The sequence below is a fragment of the Cavia porcellus genome, unplaced genomic scaffold, assembly GCF_034190915.1.
Source record: "Cavia porcellus strain 051 isolate PalLab524CR breed Dunkin Hartley unplaced genomic scaffold, mCavPor4.1 scaffold_16, whole genome shotgun sequence".
NCBI classification, from domain to species: domain Eukaryota; kingdom Metazoa; phylum Chordata; class Mammalia; order Rodentia; family Caviidae; genus Cavia; species Cavia porcellus.
Window position 1 is genome coordinate 8015555 of NW_026947499.1, and position 20365 is coordinate 8035919.

Sequence of the window (20365 nt, forward strand, 5' to 3'; positions counted from 1 at the left end):
TTTCGGGGTTTGTAATTTGGCCGTGGGTAGGTAATTGGCTGGAGCACGGCGGCGAGGCGCGGCAGCCAATCAGCGCGCGGCTTCTATAGGGCTTGAGTTATTAGACGCTGATCTCAAAACATCCTTCATCAGACACCAAGGAGAGGCCAACAGATGAGGGGAGCCATTTTTCTGCAATGGAATTAAATGGCCAAGTGGGTTTTTCCTTTGTTGCGAGTGGGGAGTGCTTTTCCTTTGATTCCACCATCCAGTTCAGGACGCCTGAATGTGTTGTTTAACATTTGTCAACAGGCTAAAGGACTCAAAATTGGAAGAATGAAGAAGACCTTTTAAAAAGATCTGGATTTTTCCTTATGACTTGGAATCCATCTTTGTCTTGTATAACTAGGTCATAGCACACCATTAATGTCAGCAGTTAACAGTTTTGAATTCCAAAAAATCTAAGTAAATGACATATTTGATTTTTTTTCCTTTTTTTTTTCCTTGGGTGGGTGGGTGGGGGGAGCTTGGCGCTGTCTTAATCTGTATTCTCTTGACTGAACAATAAATTTTTAAATATAGTTTCCTTTATTAAACACTTAAACCTGGCCATCTTATTAACTCCTCTTTTTAACAAGGTAATGTTTTAAATGTATAGTTTTAGGAAGAGCGAAGTGGCAGCAACAAAAAAATATGTGAGCAGTCGTTATGACTTTTTTTTTAAGTTTCTAAAAACCTTTTACATTGTAAGTACCCAATCCATTCTGTCCTTACGCAGTGCAGTTTTCTTGTTACTGTTGGCTGAGCTGTCCTTAATTTTCCGAACCTTCATCTGCATGTCTGTCTTTGTCTCTCTTGTCTAATATAAGCCAGTTAAAATGCTTTTTAGACGATTTTGCTTTGATAAAGCTTAAGGTTTTCGCTTCAAGCTTTTGAAAATGTTTACAGAAATAAATGCTAGTCAGCCTTCCCAGGAACGTTTACACTCTTTGAAAATCGATCTATTTGAAGAAAAACAGCTCTGTTTTTCTCGTCTTGGTGATGGTGGTGGTGGTGGAAGGGGGGGTGGTTAGAGAAAGGAAGACCTTCTCTTTGTGTAGAAAGTCGAAAGCCGTCACAGGAAACTAGATTAAAGCTGGAAAACAAGTCCTAGCTGGTTCAAGCCAAACACCGACGTTAACTCGGTCGTATTTTCTGTGGTGGTTGGGATGCTGGTGCGCCTTTTGCCTTTTGTTTGATTTGACTGTGTGTTTTCGCCTTTTGTCTCTTAATGAGGGTCACACCATTGCTATATCCAGAGCAGTAAACAGTCCTCACCGAAGCCGCCTTTTTGCCAACCCAACTCTGGAAAGGTTGCAGAAGCGGAAGGAGCAGGAAAATGCCATAAGAGTGTAACTTACAAAAAAGGTAACAACAACAAAAAGACAACACCATAACTCCCAATTTTCCCAACTAAACAATCAAAAAAAAAGATATTTTATAATAGCTCCAAAACCACCGCCCAGCTTCATCTTCTAGACTCCATGGCACCGGGCTGAGCGGGTAAGTAAAAAAATAATAATAAAATAAAAATAAAAGTGCCTTTTGCCCCTTAGAGAAGCTTAGCGAGCAGGCAGGCCCGGGCTGTAAGAGGAGATGGTCTCTGGACCTTTGTGTTTGGCAGCCGGAGAGGGTCGGGAAGGGAGGCCAAGGAGGGCTCTTCAGATCCCTTTTTTTTGTCCCAAAGGCGAGGTCTTGCCAGCGACCCTCGAGCGGCCGTGGAGCGGTTCCCTGGCTGTCCCCGACCTGAGCCTTGGAGGGGAGGAGATAGTGAAGTGCTTGGGGGGGGGGGCTAAAAGACGGGGAAACCTCCCCAACTGACTTAGGGCGTCCTCGCCTTCGGCTTGGTGGTGGCTGTGCACCCCGAAGCCGGCTGCCCGGGGCACGGGGCGCGCGTGCTTTCCGGGGAGGAAGGACAAAAGCTGGCGTCCATGTTGGCACCATGACGCAGCACCGCGCCGGCCTCGCCGACTCTTTTTATTTTCAGGTTTCGAGCGCGGAGCCGCGGGCTGGGCCGGGGCCGGGGCCGGGGCCGAGGTGGGGGTGGGGTGGGGGTAGCTGGGGGTCGGAACCGGCGCGGGCCCCTGGGCTGGACTGGGCCGGGCCGCGGTGGGCTGCGGTGCCAATGGCGACTGCTCCTTCGCCTCCTTCCTCCTCCGATGTCGGGTTTCGTGGGGAACTCGGGGAGGTGTCGCCTGGGCCGCTCCGCGGTGCGCGGATCTCGGGGGCGTCGCGCGCCGCGGTTTCCGTGCTCGGCGGCCACACCGGCGCCATGGCGCGCGCTGCCTGCAGCCGGGCCGGCGGGGACTCTGGATCACCGCAGCGCCCCTGACTGGCGGGGGGACTCCTCGCTGTCTGGCGGGAGCCATGGCCCAGGGCTCCCAGCCCTGACCCCAGGCCACCTCTACCCCAGGATGCCCACGGGCTCCGCCTGCCCTATCGCCCTAGTTTGGCGGAGCCACAGGGGTGGGTCTCCCCTTTTGTTCCCACTTTGGGTAAGGAGGCCCTGGGGAAGGCCGCTGACGCCCCATTTGGCCGTCCAGGGCACACCCCTCTATCCCTGCCCTCCCGGCTGATGTGGGGGGGGGGGGTGTTGGGATCTGGGAAAGCAGACTGGACCTCCCCCGGGATCCCCGAGCTAGCCAGGCTCTAGGGTAGTGCCTCAGATCTTGGCCTTCCTGGGGGAGGGGATGCTGACAGGGCGGGCCTTTGGAAATGCAGATGAATTGCCTCCTGCCGCTCCTCGCCCCAGCTGAACCTTTCATGACTCACCCCCCCAAACACACACACACACACACACACACACACCCCCAATCCCTTCCTGCGTGAGGGCGCCTTGGCAGCTGTGAAAGGGGGTGGCATTTGCGAGTCTGTCTTTCTAGGACACCGACAGTTCTCCATTGGGACAGTCACATTCTCAGACTCACAACCTGGGGGCTGTCCTGACAGGTCCTCCCCATTCTTTCCCTAGTTTCTTGGCCGAAGGAGGGGCAACAACCTGGTACCCGCAGAGTGGACAACCCTTCCTTCCCTTGGACAGCGAGAGCAGGCCTAGTTTGACAATTCATCCGTCAAAGGTAGGTGACAGCCCTGTGCCAAGCTGTGAGGGTGCCTAAGGAGCTCTGGCCTACACCCCAGGAGGGCAGGTTGTGCCCAAACCTGCTGGGCTGGTTCTGCAGCCCCTCCCCCACACAGATGCCGCGGCTGTGTGTGTGAAATCGGTGGCCTGCTGGGTCCCTTCAGCCCTGCCTGCCAGCTTCTGTTGTCAGGCATTTGGGCTGGCAGTGCTCTGCTGAGTTTAGCCACTTACTAGAGGCTGGCTGGTGGGTATTTCTCAGGGATAAGGTGTTTGAAGTAGGGGGAGGCGGGCCTCTGGTGCCACCTCCTTCCGAAGGTTACTGGCCACTGCTAGGGAACCCCGCGGCCCTCCCTTCCGGCCCCAGTGGGGGTGTTTGGGGTGACTGGAGCAAACTACTCTCTCCCTGGCTGCTAGAGAGGCAGTGAACACAAGAAGCCAAGATCTGGGCCAGCTTTCCTGGAGAAAGAGGCTTCCTTGCCTGTCCTCCCCCTTCCTGGGATTCCCAGCTCCCTCCTGCCTCCCCAGATGGGCAGGCGTATGTGGCCTGGTTTCTAGACTCTGACAAGCCAGCTATGAAACCTTAGCTGGCTTTGACAAACTGTGACCCTGCATAAAAAGTCACCCAGTCGCAGGAGCCCCAGCTTCCCCACCTACAGATGGGACTCTGGGCTGCCACGCTCGGAAGCTATCGGGGCATCAGAAGCCATCTTATAAAAACTGGCCCTGGTCCCCAAGTTTTTGATTCAGCAGGTTGAACCTAAGAACTTGGCTTTCCATCTGATCCCAAGAGAGGCCGTGTTCTGAGACCCTGTGGGCTGGGTTCTGTGCAGGGCATTTAGCTGTCCGTGTGGCTGTCACTGGAACTAAGGCGACCTCCTGGCAGCCGCCCTCTCCTCGGGTCTGGAAGCTCCACAGCTGGGGGCTGTGAGGCCCTTGATCTCTGCCCTTCCCTGGGAGCTCCAGTTAGCGATTACTTTGATGATGAGCCGTTTGGGTCCAGGTGCCGCCCATCCCACTGCTGCCCTGCCCCCTCGCTACCCACCCCAGCTTGAGCTCTAGCTGTGGCTTGGAGGAGCCTGGCAGGCTTTATCTGAGGCTTCTGGGTGGTTGACCCAGGGACCTAAATCAGGCTGCCCCCATGGGCTGGAATGTGTGCTGGATTGTGCCAATGACCTTGGGCGGTGTCTTCCCTGGAAAATCATGGGTGGTGACGCTGGAAAGGGCGGCGAAGGATTACAAGGCCTGCCTCTGAGCGGCCTCGCTCCCGGACCTCCTTTGTGAGCTCGCAGGCGCTGGGAGTGGCCGCGGGTGGGGGCTGGGCTATTGCCGGAGCTCCTCCCCGCCAGTCCCCCTCCTGGAGCACGTGGCACAGCCTCCGGGTGGCGGGGAGGGGCTGGCAGCCTGCTTGGCTCCTCCCCCCTTGTCGGGAGTCGGGCTGCTTTGGGATCACCCACTCGTGGGCCCCCCGAAGAAATGACTCCGGTCACGAGGCCACCACTGGCAGGATGAGCTCCAGGTGTCTTGACTTGCAGCCTGGCGCCTGGTCCCGTGGCAGCCCTGGCCTCAGCTGTCTGGGTTATTTTAGGCTCCCCCAGCCAGGGCCAGCCGGCTGTTGGCAGCCGTGTCCGGGAGCTGTGGGGTGGGAACTAGCCTGTGTGGTGCTGCTGGCTCCCGGCTGGCCGGGTCTCCAGTGACCAGTGTCCTTTGCTAAAGGAAAGGTGCACCCTGCAGCTCCCCAGCCCCAGGGAGAAAGAGCTCGAGGCTGTGCCTGCTACTGATGCCCTTAGACCTCTGGCTTCTTCCTGGTGGACAACCTCGCCGAACTTGCCCCGGCAGCCTGGGGTCTGTTGCCCGGGATAGATAAGAGCTCCAGGCATGGATCTTTGCCTCCTCCTGCCTGCGCTCTTGGGTGACTGGTTGGCCTTCCCCTCCTAAGCTGAATGATTGGTTTAGGTCTGCAGGACCCTATGACCCATAGCCTGCAGTCAGGGGCTGCTCTATGCTCTGGGTGTGAGTCGGGATTCTTGGAGAAAGGGCCCGGGCCTTATCTTGTATCTACTTCTGTGACCGCCTCTCCTGTATTCCTGGCCTCCCCTCCCCCACTCCTCACCCTGTGTCCTGGGGCCTCGAGGGCGGGGCCGTCTGTCCTGCTGTTCCTCCTCCTGACCCTCCGGGGACTCCGGGAGCCCGGGGCGGGGCTGCTGTGGCCTGCAGGGAGAGGGCCACGCCAGCGGAAGGGCGGCCGGGCTGGGAGGTGGCCTGACCAGCCTTACTACCGAGCTGCCTGTGTCCCCGCCCCTTCCCTTCCGGCGCTTCCAGTGAGAGCCCGAGAGAGTGGAATTTTGATTTTTATTTAGGATCCTGTGGGTAGAGATGGCAGCCACTGCCTGGACCAAGGAGAGAGGTGGCCAGCCGCTGTCTAGCCACGTGCTCTGTGCTTTCTCCAACTGCCTGTGACCCCCAGCAAGCTCCTGCCCGTGGGATGGGGGAGAGAATTGGGTGCTAACCTTCAGAGCTGTTTCTGAAGCCTTAAAGAGATAGGATCTTGTTACCCCGGCTCAAACTCCTGCCTCAGCCCCTAGCAGCTGTGGAAAGTGAGTGCCACTGCCCCCAGTGCTAGTGGCTGCTGGAGCCAGGAGGGACCTTGGTAGACCCGAAGGGTCAGGAGGTAGATAGATGGCCTGGTCTCCCAGGGAGCCTGGTGGCCACTGGCCCTCTTAGGCCCCTCAGGGAACAGCTTGAGGTGTCTAGGTCCCTGTCTGGGGCTGGGGTCCTTATCTCCCACCAGCTGGGCAGGATGGTTCAATGATTGATTTATGGTTTCAACATCCATGGAAGTGGGTGTCGTCAGCCCCCATCATGGCCTGGGCTGGGGGACTTTGCCCTGTTTGCCCTCCAGCTCAGAGTCCCTCTTGGCCTCCCTGTGTCACAGGCCTGGGGTGACTACACATGAGCTCACTCTGCAGAGGCCACTTGGCAGCACTGCAGGGTTCCTGGGCCCCAGCAGATGTCTTGGCAAGAACCAACACGACATCCTGGGCCTGTCTACGACCTTGTGGTGAGCAATAGCTTGGTGTGGGTCCCCAGGGCACCCAGCAGCTGGGGAGCAGTCCCAGGGTGGGCAGGTGTCCCCTACCTCCTGCACCCGCCAGCCGGGCCTCCGAGGAAGCTTGGAGCAGCTGGCTGGGCTCCTTGGGTATTTTTAGCTACAGATTTAGTCTCACCATCAGCATGAGAGCCAGGTCCAAATCAAACATGATCCAGGCCGGAGGGGACTGGGACTCTGCCAGCCTCCTGGCCAGGCAGCCTGGGGTGGGTGGGCCGGTAGGCGGGGGCTACTGGCAGCTGTTCTGTCTGCACCCAGCCAAGCTGCTGCTCTTGCTTGTCTTCTGCTTTTGGTTTTGAGCAGTTTGATGGCCCATTGCTCAGGTGAAGAGAGTGGAAACAGGACCGAGAGTGTTTTCATTTTTTCTTTTAACTGAGACAAGGTCTCACTATGTAGTTCAGGCTGGTGACGAACTCTACAGCAATCCTCCTGCTCAGCCTTTTGAATACTGGGTTTACTGGTGTGTGCTGAGGCACCTGGCAGTCTGAGGATGCTAAGAAAAGTCAGGTGCCCTCCTGTGGGGGGTGCAGCGAAGCAGACAGCCTTCCAGAGCCCTGGCCAGTTAGTTGGCCAGCCTGCTTCCCTGGCTCTCCCCAAGCTTTCCATCCTGGATGCAGAGCCTGAAGCCAGCTGCAAAGGTATGTATTTCACCCCAAGCCCAAGTGCCCCTCCTGCTGGGAGTGGCCTTACAGGGTTCACATCTCCGCAATCCCCATCAGACTACTGCCCCCCAGACTGTGAACTCTGGGTATGCAAGAACACAGTTGCTTCTCAATAAACTTGTTGCAAAAAACAGGAACGCACGATGGCTGTGTATTTATTAACGGGGCCCTTGACCTAGAAGATCCTCTGCCCTGCATAGGGAGCGTGCGCCCACCTGAGAATCTAGTCTCCCCAGCTAGGCTGTCTCGGGTTTCCGCGGGCGGTCACTGCTGCCCTCTGGTGGCCGTACGTTGTCTTGCAACTGCTGGAGAGTGGGGGCGGGAAACGATTTGGCATTTACAAAAATGCCAAGTTGGCAGTTTCCTCCGCAACGTGAAATCTGCTTGACCTTTGCTAAGAGCTTAAAAATTAGGAATCTTTGGGGTCAGGAGCGAAAAGGTCCTAGGTCCTGTCACCTACTATCACGCTGTGGACAGAGTTTTATTAGAAATAAAGCTTTAAAAAAGTTAACCCGGCCCAGCCAGGAGGCCGCACTCATCCACTCGTGGCTGGTGCCTACCTGCTGCGTGCCACCAGAGGGGGTAGCCGGCCCATTGTAACAGAAGAGAAAGCCACACGTGAGCTCAGCCAGGAGCTGTTTTGCGGGGATGGAAGGGCTCCTGGCATAAAGGTCCCATGCTTGGGATTTCGGCGTGGAGTGGGGTTACCAGTATCCTCACGCTGCGTGGAGAGGACTGGCAGACCTCAGATGATCTCCCCGGCCGAGTCTTGAGTTTACGCCGTCTCCGGCCCTGCCCAGAGGATGTCACTGCCCACGTGGTTAGTGATTTGGGGCCAAGCTTTGGTTACCCGGCAGAGGGCGCTGCTACCCACACTGCGGCCCGGGAGGCCGGCAGAGGGCAGGGAAGTGGAACCTTGGATCCCCTCCGCCGGTTCGCACGGCATGAAGAGAGGCCCCAGCGTCGGGGGCAGGCGTGACCCCCAAGCCTGCATCTTCTCGGGCAGCACGACAGCTACATCCTATGGGGAAACAGGCCAGATGTTGATCTGCGCCGAGGCCCACCCAGCCGGGAGACGACAGAGCTGAAGGCTGTACTCAGCTCGAGACCCCGGCTCGAACCCGGGTGCGGTGTGCGGGGTACTAGGCGAGTCGGCCAATCACAGGGTCCCCGCAAGAGGGCGGGGCCTGCCAATTTGGGGGCGGAGCCAGCCGGTGAAGGGAGCCGCAAACGGTCTGGCGTTACTGGCAGGGGGCGCGGCGGGATGCGCGCGGCGGGGTGGGCGTGGGAGCTGCGCTTGCGGCTACGTACCCCGTTCCCCGGCCGCCTCAGTTTCCCTTGCGCTGCGAGCTGAACACCCTGGGGCCCCGACCCCCGCCACTCCGGGCGGGCGAGGAGGTGGGCCCGACGGGGGCGTGACGGCGCGGGTGGGGCGTGGCCTTGTTGGCTCCGCCCACCAGCTCCCCTAGCTCGGCGCGGCAGGTCCCGCAGTGCTGCCGGCTTCGGGCGATGGACGCCCCAGCCGCTCCAGGCCCGGGCAGGAAGGAGCTGAAGATCGTGATCGTGGGGGACGGCGGCTGCGGCAAGACGTCGCTGCTCATGGTGTTCAGCCAGGGCGCCTTTCCCGAGGTGAGGTCGCCGGTGCGCGGGGGCTGGACTGGGGTCGCTGGTAGGCTGGGGACCCCCCCAGCGGGTGAGGGGCGACCCTCAGATCGCGTCTAGTCTGAGCCCTGGGTTCCCCGGCGCCCCCGCGAGAATCATACGACCCAGCGGGTGGGGGAGCTGAGCTGGGTGAGTGAGGTTGATGCGTGATGGGGGGGCCCTGGGCCCGGCTTGCCGCTGCTGGAGCCCGACTCGACCTCTTGCCCCGCAGCACTACGCGCCCTCGGTGTTTGAGAAGTACTCGACCAGCGTGACGGTCGGTAGCAAGGAGGTGACCCTGAACCTCTACGACACGGCCGGTGAGTGTGCGCCTCTGGCAACCCGACCCGAGAGGGTCCCCCACGCCGGGCATCCCTGCCTCTCAAGCCAGGAGGCCAGAGGAGCCTGGCCGCACCTGGAGTGGAGGCGACTCCCAACGCCTTGTTCGGAGGCCCCGGCTCGCTCCTCTCCAGCTGCGCTAGAAAGCGTGGGCTACACTCCTGCCCCCCCCCCATTCCAGAATCACGGATTCTAGGCCCAGGATGCTGCGGACAGAGGCCCCGAGTTGAGGACGCTGTGGTTAGCAGTTAGTTGTGTGTCTGAGGCTCAGGGCACCTGTGGATGTGAGTTCTGTGCTCCCGGCTTTTGGGGGCCCATGAATTTCAGGTGGCCTATGTGGAATCCCGCAGTTGCAGTTACTTTTGATCTCCCCCCCGCTCCCCCCCCCCCAGCAACTGGACAACTATAGTAGACGAACAGGGAAAGCTAGATGTGGCGTCGCACGCCTGCAAACCTAGTGCTTGGGAGGCTGAAGCAGGAAGACTGGGCAACCCAGCTTCATAGTGAGATCTTGTCTCAGAAAAATAAAACAAGAGCCGGTTGTGGTGGTACACACCTGTAATCCCGGCATTTGGGAGGCTGAGGCAGGGGGATTGCTGAGAGCTCAAGGCCAGCCAAGGCTACATGGTGAGTTTAGGACCATCTGGATATATACAGTGAGACCTTATCTAAATAAATTAATTCAAAAACTGAAGAGGGAGGGAGGGAGGAACAGAGGCTAGGAAGTGACCAGAGTGTGCTTCTGTGACACCCTACAGCTAGCTCATCACGGAGGGAAGTTAGGCCAGGACACAGCCTTTCTGGAAGGGAGCCTAGGAGACAGTAGACAGACCCTGGATTCCCTTCTTTGCATCACAATTTGGGGGCAAAGGTCAGGATCCCCAGGTGGAGCCTCACCCAGCTGTGTGACTCAGGGTTTAGTGACCTGGGTGGACCATCTCTAGCTGTCCCCTCCCCCTGGAGCCCAGCCTGTGTGCAAACCCGTTTTCACTGACTTTAGATGGGCCTGAAACCCCAACCCTGTCTTTCCCAGGCTAGGAATAGGGCCTCTCATTCCACTCTAGGCCTGAGCCCACCCTAGAGGGGGGTTCCCTGCCCTGCAGTGGCCTCTGATGAGCCCCGCTATGGGTGGGGACCCACAGGACTGTCCCAGAGCACAGCCTGCAGCCCCAGGGAAAGCCCAAGACTTCCCAAGAATTCCCCAGACGTGGCCAGTCCCCAGAACTAAAGGTCTTGGGGACACTTTTAGTTTCATATGCTTCTTGTTCCAGAGCCTTCAGACAGGACTGTTCCCCCTCCCCCCCAGTGGAGGTGCACAGCTGGTGCGACCACCTGGCACCTGGGAGAGACAGAGACATCTGCCATGTCTGCTGCGGGCCCTCTGGCAGCTCCAGTCCCCAGCAGGCTCCCTGTGAGGCCAGTGTCCCCTTTCAGGCTGAGAGGTGCTCCAGGGACCAGATAGAGGACAGGGCCTGCAACTGGTCCCCAGGGCTGCTGCTTGTTAAGGAATTTTGTGCCAGACTACGGAGGGACCGAGGGGTTCCTGTGGGTGGCCACCGGAAGCAGGGATGAACCTGTCCCCCCCACCACCACCCTGATGTGTGCTCTGTGGTCAGACCCGAGCTATGACGTCTGTCTCACCAGGGCTGAGACGGTTAAGAGTTAAATCAGATCACCATACACAACAGGGGGCTGGCTGTCGGGAGCTCTGGGGGTATTGTGGTTGTGATTTTGTTTTGTTTTGCTTTGCTTTTGTGGAGCTCAGAATCAGCCCCAAGGCTTCGTATGTACTGGAGGAGTGCTGTACTTCGACAGGATCCTGTGATTTATTGTTTATTTGGGGTTTTTGAGAAAACCTCAGGCTGTGTAGTTCAGGCTGGCCTTGGCCCCCCTGCCTCAGCTTCCGAGTGCTAGCATCATGGGTCTGCACCACCCTCCCGGCCCTCTGGTGATATTTTTTACATCCTCCTGTCACTCGGGATGAGGACTGTGTCCCCCTCGGCCTGGCTTCACAGGCAGAGCTGGCCAAAGGTCTGAGCCCCCTGTTAAGTGGCTTTACAGTAGGCTGGTGACAGCAGGCACACTGCGGTGGGGGAGACTGTGACTGGGGAAGCCTGTAGCCTAGGAAACCCCCTCAATTAGCAGCTTTTGGACTGCTAACTGACTGGGTCATTTCAGTGGGTGTCAGAGTGCAGCTCAGAAGCGACTGTGGCACAGATGATTCATCGAGACAGGGGTGGGGGGAGGACGCCAGGTGACCACTAGGAGAAACATGGAGACCACAGGTATGAGCGCAAGGGCCGGGCTAGAGTCCACCAGGCCAGAGGTGTAGAAAGTTCTAGAACCTTGATAGCCTAGGCCCAGGCAGCAGTGAGTGGAGCTGGGGACAGCGGTGGCCCAGGACAGCTGTGACAGGCCCTTCCTTGGCCCCAAGGCCCGTCTGGCCACATGTGTTGATCATCTTGCTGTGGAAGCTGCTGCAGGCACCATAGTGTCTGCTGCAGGGTCAGGGTCCGGTACCCACTGCTCCCTGACAGATCCCGAGGCCGGAAGCTGTGGTGGGGCCCAGGCTGGGGCGAGGGCTTGACAAGACACTAGCTTATCAGGCTGGGGCGCACAGCGGGAGAGGTGGATCCCTCCACAGCCCCAGGTGACCGTAGTGGGGAAAGGGGACCCAAGCCAGCCGCTCGTGCAAGGGTTTGGGGACACAAGGGGCACGATGCAGCATGGGGTCCCATCAAGGTCTGCAAGACTGGGAGCTCATGGCCCCTCCTGTCTCAGGAGGAAGCGCAGGTGGGTGGGCCGCCTGCTGGCGATTGTGGCTTCCTCTTCCGTTGCTTCCCCTTCTCACACTGCCACGCCCCAGCCCGGGGAGTGGGGGCAGTGACACCCCTCCTGCTTCAGCTCAGCTCTGGGCCTTGGGGAGACAGCACCCCTGCCGCAAAGGAAACACCTAGGTGGAGCGAGCTTCACTTCCACCCTCTCGTGGCTCCACCAACCACAGGAAGGTGGGCAGCTTGGGGAGCTTAGTTCTAGATGCCTCCCTGCCCCCAGACACAAGCATCCCCTGTACAGATCACTGGCTGGGCTGGTATTTACTGATTGGTTAGGTCTTTTTGAAATAGGGTCTGGGTAGCCCTAGCTGGCCTCAAATTTGAAGGGCTCCTCCTGCCTCAGCCTCCTGAGTATGGGCTCACAGGTGTGTATCACTACGCCCGCCCGTGGCCTGCAGGCCGTTTACTAAGCAGGTCAGGCAGGGCTAAGCAGTCCCTTTCCCAGAAAAAGAAGCCAGCAGACCCAGGAGAAGAGGGTGTCTGAATGGCACAGGATGCTCCTGACCTGGGTGCCACAAGGAATCCAGGACACCCAAGCCCTCCAGGTAGGCACAAGCTACAGCAGCACCCGTAGGCCCTAGGACAGAGTCAGACCAGGAAGGCGGCCCATAGAAGGTGCAGGGCTGGGCAGGGTGGCTGAGGTGGGCACTACTCCCCAGTTCTCTCTGGGGTAACTGGAGGAAGGCACCCCACAGCCCTGCCTGTAGCTTCGTGCCCTGGGGTGAGTCACTTCGGCCCTCTGTGCTTTGGGGCAGTGATGACATACCACAGGCAGAGGGACCTCGGAGGGGTGCCGTGCGATTGATTCACCATCGTTTGCTGGGTGGCAATCGATGTTTCTCGGGGGGGGGGGGGTGGAACCTAGGGCCCCTCACAAGCTGGCGGAGCGCTATGGTCTGTATCCCTGTGAGACAGGATCTCAGTGAATCACCCAGGCTGCATTTGAATGTGTACCCTCCTGCCTCAGCCTCTCGGAGTGCTGGGTATAAGCGCCTGGCTAACCACCAAGCCTTAGCTGCTTTTCACACCCGTTGAGACTGGGGACCAGGGTTAGTTCCTCTGGGGATGGCTCCCTGGGAGAATTTGAACTTCATTTGTTTGGTTGATTTGGTTTTGTATTTACAGTACTGGGGATTAAACTCAGGGCTTTCCCTGAGCTTCATCCCCAGTCTGTTTTCTCATTTTGAGAGCGGGTCCCACTACGTCACTAAATTGCCCAGGCTTGGCTCAAAGTTGCAACCCTCCTGCCTCAGCCTCCACCACACCTGGCTGAGCTGGTGCTCCGGCACAGCCTGGCTGGAAGTGACCTTGTCCTGAGAACCAGCTGGTGTCGCCATCACAGGTGTCCATCTGACCTTGACTGATGCCCCTTGCCCGCTTGGGCTCCTCCCAGGAAAAAGGTTCCTGCCCCTCGAGTTCTCTCTCACACCCTGGCTGCTGACAGATCTCAGGCCGGGAAGTCGGGGGCCACACGAGCAAGCGCCAAAGGGCGGATTTCGCTCGCCCACACGTGTGTTTTCCCCTGTGCTCCTGCATTCTGAGCTCTCCTGTGCTCCAGGGAGCCGCACAGAGGTGGCCCTGTCCTCGGGGAGAGGAACAAAGCCAGAAAGGGGACAACAGGTGACAGCTTGTGCCTAGGAGCACAATAAAGCCAGGCTCATGGGTCAGGCTGCTGGGGAGCTGTGTGGGCATCAGGAAAAGGCTCATGGAGGAGGTGACGACCTTGTGGAGACCTGCAGGAAACCAGGGGCGCGAACCAGGCAGCTCCCTGTCCAGAGACCCCGCTGGAAGAGGGACAGCAAACCAGCCTGGAATTCCATATGCCAGGAGGCTGAGGTAGAACAAAAATAGGACTGGGGATATTGCTAGCTCAGTGCAAAGGCCATGGGTTCAGTGCCAGTGCTTAAAAGCAAAAAAATACCCAGGCATGGTGGTACACACCTGTAATCCCAGCATTTGGGAGGCTGAGGCAGGAGGATCACCCATGAGTTCAAGGCCAGCCTGCACTATGTAAGGAGATCCTATCTCAAAAAAGAAAGGAACAGCAAGAGCTACTGGCCCCACTGTGTCTGCACACTGGCCCCCTCCTGCAGGGCAGTGAGGAGTGCAGTCACCAGACCCATGGAGCCTGGCGTTAGATTGCAGAGGCCAGGCCTGTTTTCACCAGCACAGACCAGATGGGAGTGGGTCTGGCTCAGCACAGGAAGATGCCATAGCTGGGGTGTTGGGGCTGGAGCCCAGGGCGTCCTCACCTTTGACCCCGAATGCTCTGCAAGGCTCCCTGGGAATCCCTTGGCAGTGGGCAGGTCTGTCACTTGTGTGACACTCCATTGTTCTCTTTGTTTTTTTCATACTGAACTATAGGCCCAGCCCCCTCCCTGCCCGCCCTCCTTTTTAAAAATTTTGCAGTCAGGGCTTGCTAAGTTGCCCAAGTTGGGCTAGAACTTGTGATCCCCCTGCCTCAGCTCTTAGAGCGCTGAGGTTACAGGAGTGCGCACCACCATGCCAGACCAAAATGCAGTAGCTCTCTACAAACAGGAGGATGGGTCTCTCAGGATGGCCAACTAGGTTCCCACAAGTGACAGAATCCATGCATGCTCGACCTGCTAGGTTTTTTGCTTTGGGGGTTTTTGAGACAGGCTCTTGCTATGTAGTCCAGGCCGGCCTTGAACTCACAACAATCCTCCTGCCTCAGCCTCTCTAGTTGCTAGATTACAACTTCTTACATAAAGTGCTGTGGTAGGTCTGGCAACAGCGCCTGCCTGGCAAGTGCAAGGTCCTGAGTTTGATGCCTAGTACCACCCCACACAAAAAAGTGGTATTTGCACATGAACTGTGCACTCCTCAAACCATCCCTAAATTCCTGGGCACACCTAGCACAATGGGAATTGCTGTCAAAGGGGGATCAGTGACCAAAAATGGTCCACGCTCAGGACAGATGCATTTTTTCTTGAGCGTTTTCTAGTCAAGCTCATTTCTGTGCATTCAAGACCTCAGGCTTGGGCTGGGGATTTAGCTCAGTGGCATAAGTGCCTGCCTTGCAAGCATGTGGTCGTGAGTTCGATACTTGATACCGATTAAAAAAAAAAAAAAAAGACTTTACACTATGGGGACCAACTGTGTTCATAATCCCCCTAACCCACTGGGTTGTAACGTGAGGATTTCTGTTATACAATGTCGCATGGAGGCACCATTATGAAAGCAGAGGCAGGGAGAAGGCATCCTCAAGAGGGAGTCATACAGTCTGATTTTTTTCCCCAGTACTAGGAATTAGACCCAGGGAGCACGAGCTACATCCACAGCCCTTTTAAACTCTTTTTTTGGCCAGGCGTGGTGGCACACACTGTATAATGCTGGCACTCAGGAGGCTGAAGCAGGAGGACTCCTGTGAGTTGGAGGCCTGCTTGGTTTACATAGTGAGACCCTGTCTCAAAGCCCAAAGGGAAAACATAAATGTTGAGAGGAAGTCTTGCTGAACAGCTCAGGCTGGCCTTGAACTTGCACACCTCCGGCTCCACCCTCCTGCAGGCTGAGATGACAGGTATGGCTTGGTTGAGGGTGAGGGGAGAAGGGTGGGGTGAGTGTTCCAGGTGCGGGCACTGTGTTCACTGAGGCTGTAGGGCACCTCGGGAAGCACTGCTAGACAGCCAGGAGTGAGGAAGCGAAAGTGGGGCCTGGCACCAGGGCTCAGCGGGGCGGGCTCTGCCGGTGCTGTACGATCCATCCTGCAGCGGTGGAGAATGGAATCTCCGAGGAGCTGCAGTGGGTGTTGCTGGTTTAGTGCCATTAAGTTAAAGCGGCCTCATGGCTGAAGGACAGGGAGAAAGGCTAGGGGATGGGGGACAGGCTGGGGACAGGTGCCAGCTGACCCTGCGCCAGCTCCCCACTGCTCACCAGGAGGGAGGAGGGGTCTGTGGTCAGCACTCGTCCACCTTGGGGGCCCTGGCTGAAGGACAGCAGGACAGCCGCCTTCATCGCATGGCTGCATACCGGTGACAGTGCCGACAGTGCCGTGAGGGTAGGGGGCGGGCCTGGGACCAACTCATGTCTTCCCTGCCTCTCGTGCCCATGACTTCCCCCAGCTGGGGTTGGATTCCCAAATCACGTCCCCCAGCTTCATCCCCAACCCTTTTTATTCTGAGGTAGCCTCAATCAGTTGTCCAGACAAGACTAGGACTTCAGATCCTCCTGCCTCAGCTTCCCCAGGGCTGGGATCACAGATGTGCGTTGCTGTACCTGCCTTGTTCCCGTGAGCTTAAGCACTGCGCTGTGGCAGAGCTGCCCAGAGCTGGTCCCTGAGGCAAGCAGAGCCAGGCTGTATCAGGTCCTTGGTGGCACGGAGCCAGGAGACGCCGGGGGAGAGGCCACTCATGCTGAGAGGACTCAGGGAGGCTGACACCACCTGGCACTGCGGCAGCCAAAGACCGGGGTGGGGTGGGAGCCTCCATGTCCTTGCAGTGGGGGCGGGGAGCCTATGCACCTGCAGACTTAGTAATTCCAAAAAAAATCCCAGGGTACTTCCATTAAACAGTGCAGCACCCTGACTGCTCCTAGACTAGGAAAAAATAAAGGTCGCTGTCGGGGACTGGGTGACACCGGAATGCACCTGTGGTTGGGATCAGAGCATAGGCCCCTGACCGCCGCCTCAGGAAACCACTGAGCTGCTCAGGGCATTTGCAGTGATCGCAGGGTCCAGAGACAGATGTTCAGGTGTAGACAAGCAGGCAGGGTGAACAGTCTGCCGCCTGGAGCTTTCTGCACCCTTGGTTGCAATTTCTGTCTAACTTTGAAACTGCCAACACAAAAAGTTAACCTACACATTTCTTTAAAAAGCAGGAGAACCAAACTGGGCGAGGTGGCCCATGCCTTGTAGTCCCAGCACTCAGAAGGCTGAGGCAGGAGGACTGCTTCAAGTTTAAGACCGGTCTGGGTTACATAGTGAAAACCTGTCTCAAAAAAACAAGGGGCTGGGGATTTAGCTCAGCGGCATAAGCGCCTGCCTTACAAGCAGGCAGTCGTGAGTTCGATCCCTGGTACCGATAAAAAGGAAAAAGACAAAAAAAAAAAAAAAAAATAAGAGAACTTGCTGGATGTAGTTGCTAACCATTACCTTCTAGAGGCTGAGGCAGAAAGATCACCTCAAGCTCAAGGCGAGCCTAGTCTCAAAAAAAAAAAAAAAAAAAAAAGAAAAGAAAAAAGAGTCAGAGTAGCAGTGTTGAAGCCAGGACTTCCCTGGGGAAGCCTGAGGTGCAACTGGAGCCCACAGCTGCTAACCGGGGTGAGGTGGTGGGGGGTACTTGCTGTTATTTCTGGCACCCTTCTCCCTGCCACTCTAGCATGGGCTGCCCAGAGGGCACTCACTGTGGGCAGAACTGCTGGCAGCTGTAGTGGAAGCACATGCCTATAATTATAGCACTCTGGGAGGCTGAGGCAGGAGGATCAAAAGTTCAAACCCAGCTTGTACAACTTCTGTGACTTAATGAGACCCTGTCTCAAAAATAAAAATGGAATAAAATAAAATAAGATAAAAATGAGCTGGAGGTGCAGCTCAGTGTGAGGATCCAGGGTTCAGCACCACAAAGAAAGAACCAGCTGGCAGTCTTCCCAGCACTTAGCTGTGATCAGCCCAGCTCGGAGCATGTGGGCGGCTGCACCTGGGAGCCCAGCAGGGGACTCGGGTCACAGGGAAGGTCTCTCTGGCACAGGACAGGAGGACTATGACCGCCTGCGGCCCCTGTCCTACCAGAACACCCACCTCGTGCTCATATGCTATGACGTCATGAACCCCACCAGCTATGAGAACGTCCTCATCAAGGTGAGGCCCAGACTGCCTGGGTCCAGGGCGGGGGGCGGGGCAGCACAGCACAGCACAGCCCTGGCTGACTCTCCCTCCTCTCCCAGTGGTTCCCTGAGGTCACGCATTTCTGCCGAGGGACCCCCATGGTGCTCATCGGCTGCAAGACTGACCTGCGGAAGGACAAGGAGCAGCTGCGGAAGCTGAGGGCGGCCCAGCTGGAGCCCATCACCTACAATCAGGTGGGCAGCCCGGGCACCCAGTTCCAACTCCACACAAGGCCATGGCCTGGATCTCTGGTCTCTGCACTAGGGCTGCCTTGGTAGCTTCTCCAGGAGGATTCTTGTTTGTTTGTCTGAGACAGGGTCTCATTGTGTAGCTCACTGGCATCAAACTTACTGAAATTCTCCTGCCTCAGCCTCCTAAGTGCTAAGATTACCATATGCACAACCATGCCTGACTAAGCAAGGAGGATCCTAAGAATAATTTTAAATTACAGCTGAAAGGGCTGAGCACTGAGTATAGTACTTACCTTCTCTTACCCTCATGCCTCTGAGGCATGAACGATTAACATCCCCAGTTTACAGGGGAGAAACTGAGTCCCAGAAAGGTTAAGTACCTTTCCCACAGACAAACAGCTGAGCAGATGTGAAGCCAGGATCTGGTCGCACTGAGCCTCTTTCCAGTCCCGTCTGCCTGGAGGATAGTGGAGCAGGCCCTTGATTGAAAACTGGCCATTGGATATTGTGGTGCACCCCAAAACCCAGCACTTTGGGAGGCTGAGGCAGGAGGATGCACGTTTGAGCTCACCTTAGCGATTTAAGATCCTGTCTCAAAATAAAAAATAAAAGGGGCTAGGGATGTAGTTCAGCATGAAGACCTTGGGTTCAGTTCCCACCAACTGCCCCCAAAAAGTAGGTGTCCCTGAAGAGTGGAGGGCCAGTCCAAACCCTGTAACTCTGGGGGTGAGGCATAGGAAATACATAGAAGACAGAACACAAAAGCAGATTAATAATAAGGAAACTTTCATAAAAAGGAAGAAGCCAGGCGTGGTGGTTTACACCTGTAATCCCAGCACTCAGGAGGCTGAGACAGGAGGATCATGGGGGTTGAAGGCCAGCCTGGGCTACATAGTGAGTGCAAAGGCCAGCCTAAACTACACAGCGAGTCTCTTGTCTCAAAAGTATATGTATATTTAAAAGATTTTTGAAAGCTAGGAGCGACCAGTGCAGTCAGAGAGAGGGGTACATCGGTCCTCGGTGTCTCTTGGGACCACCTGGCTTCTCTGCCTGCTGAGAGGGCAAGGTGGGAGGGGGCGCAGGGGACTCCCCCAGCGGGGCTGCAGCCCCCTCACAGCTTGCTCCCCACAGGGCCTGAGCGCCTGCCAGCAGATCCGCGCCGCGCTCTACCTGGAGTGCTCCGCCAAGTTCCGGGAGAACGTGGAGGACGTGTTCCGCGAGGCGGCCAAGGTGGCGCTCAGCGCACTCAAGAAAGCGCAGCGGCAGAAACAGCGCCGGCTCTGCGTGCTGCTGTGACCCGTGGGCAGCCACAGCGGGGACGCAGGGGCGCGGGCCGGGGCTGGGGGCATGGACCCGCTCAGGACTCGACTCACCCGCGGGCCCACGCTGGTGGCCACTGAGGTCCCTGTACCCAGCCAGCCCTTGTCCCTGGGCGCACCCCAACGCGGGGGTCCCCTGTGCACACCCAGCTCACGCGGAGAACTTGGCAGATGCCAGGTACCTGCGTGGTCGCGACTTGGCACCGCCTTGCACCAGTGCCTGCGCCGCTGCTCTCCGGTGCCCGCCTCACTGCACCTCGGAGATAGGCAGGCTGCATCCTCCTGCCTCTTCCTCCCTCCCCCGGGAAACCAGGCCCTGTGGGGCCAGGGCCTATCAGGATGCAACAGGCAGCACCCCCGGATGTGGGGCAGGCACCAGCCAAACCCCCCTCCTCCATCCCACACAGAGGAGCTCGGCCTCAGCAGGGCCACTGTGTTCAGAGCTGGGCATGTGGAGAGGAACAATCTTGAAATGCCGAGTGCCTGCCCTAGGCCACCCATCTGACCCTGCTGCAGATCTTCCGGGTCAGGGACCGGATGGAAAGCCCAGGAGCGGAAAGCCAGGTAAAGGGTCCGGAGTCCCAGGGGCCCCGACAGCCCACTTCTAGCAGCCCGTCTCATGCACAAGGATAGCGTCTCAGACCAGCCCAAGACCAAGCCTGCCAGCGTCCAGAGAGCCTTCCCAAAGCTCTAGGGTCGGGGCCGTGAGACTGTGACGCCCTCTGCTGAGAGCTACTAGTTGTAGAACCACTAGGACCTGGCACTGCTGGAGAAGCAGCCATGGATTTGGGCTTGGTGGGCGACCTCCTGCCTCAGCCTCCCTCTGCCGGCCAGATCAAGTCAGGCTGCCCCGGGGAAGACTGTGGAAGCCCCACCCCTGGGGAAGGACTTAAGCGTCTTGTTCTCATAGAACCCAGGGTGTCACGCATAAGTGTTGGCGTGGGGCAGAGGCCAGCAGACCACAGCCTGTGGGCCACACCTGGCCACTACCTATTTTTGTAAATAAAGTTTTATTGGCACATGGCCATACCCGCTCCCACCTGCGCTGGTGACTTGCTTGACACCTGCACACTAGAGCCACAGAGACCTCATAGTCCACGGAGAAGCCTAAAATATTATTTGGCTTCGACAGAAAAGATTTGCTGCCCCTAAAGACGGGGCAAACCCAGGGGCCTGCAAACGGTCAGGCAGGAGGAAAGCACAGGCATAAAGGGCATGGAGGCCAGGTGACCTGAGGGCCAGAGCTGGCTGTGCAGGAATGCTGCCACATCTGTCCTTTATTTGTCCCCCTTTGGTGTTGGGGAACTGGATCAGGGCTTTTACACTGAGCTGTA

The 20365-nt window shown here is 57.5% G+C and overlaps 1 protein-coding gene across 1 annotated transcript; it reads left to right on the forward strand.

The window, feature by feature from the left end:
• Positions 1-7735: 7735 nt before the first annotated feature.
• Rhof (ras homolog family member F, filopodia associated) lies at positions 7736-20065 on the forward strand. Its single transcript, XM_023562012.2, has 5 exons — positions 7736-8494; positions 8739-8826; positions 17385-17494; positions 17581-17715; positions 18844-20065. Exons 1-5 carry the CDS (start codon positions 8375-8377, stop codon positions 19006-19008), a joined length of 618 nt encoding a protein of 205 aa, XP_023417780.1. The 5' UTR covers positions 7736-8374; the 3' UTR covers positions 19009-20065.
• Positions 20066-20365: the final 300 nt, after the last annotated feature.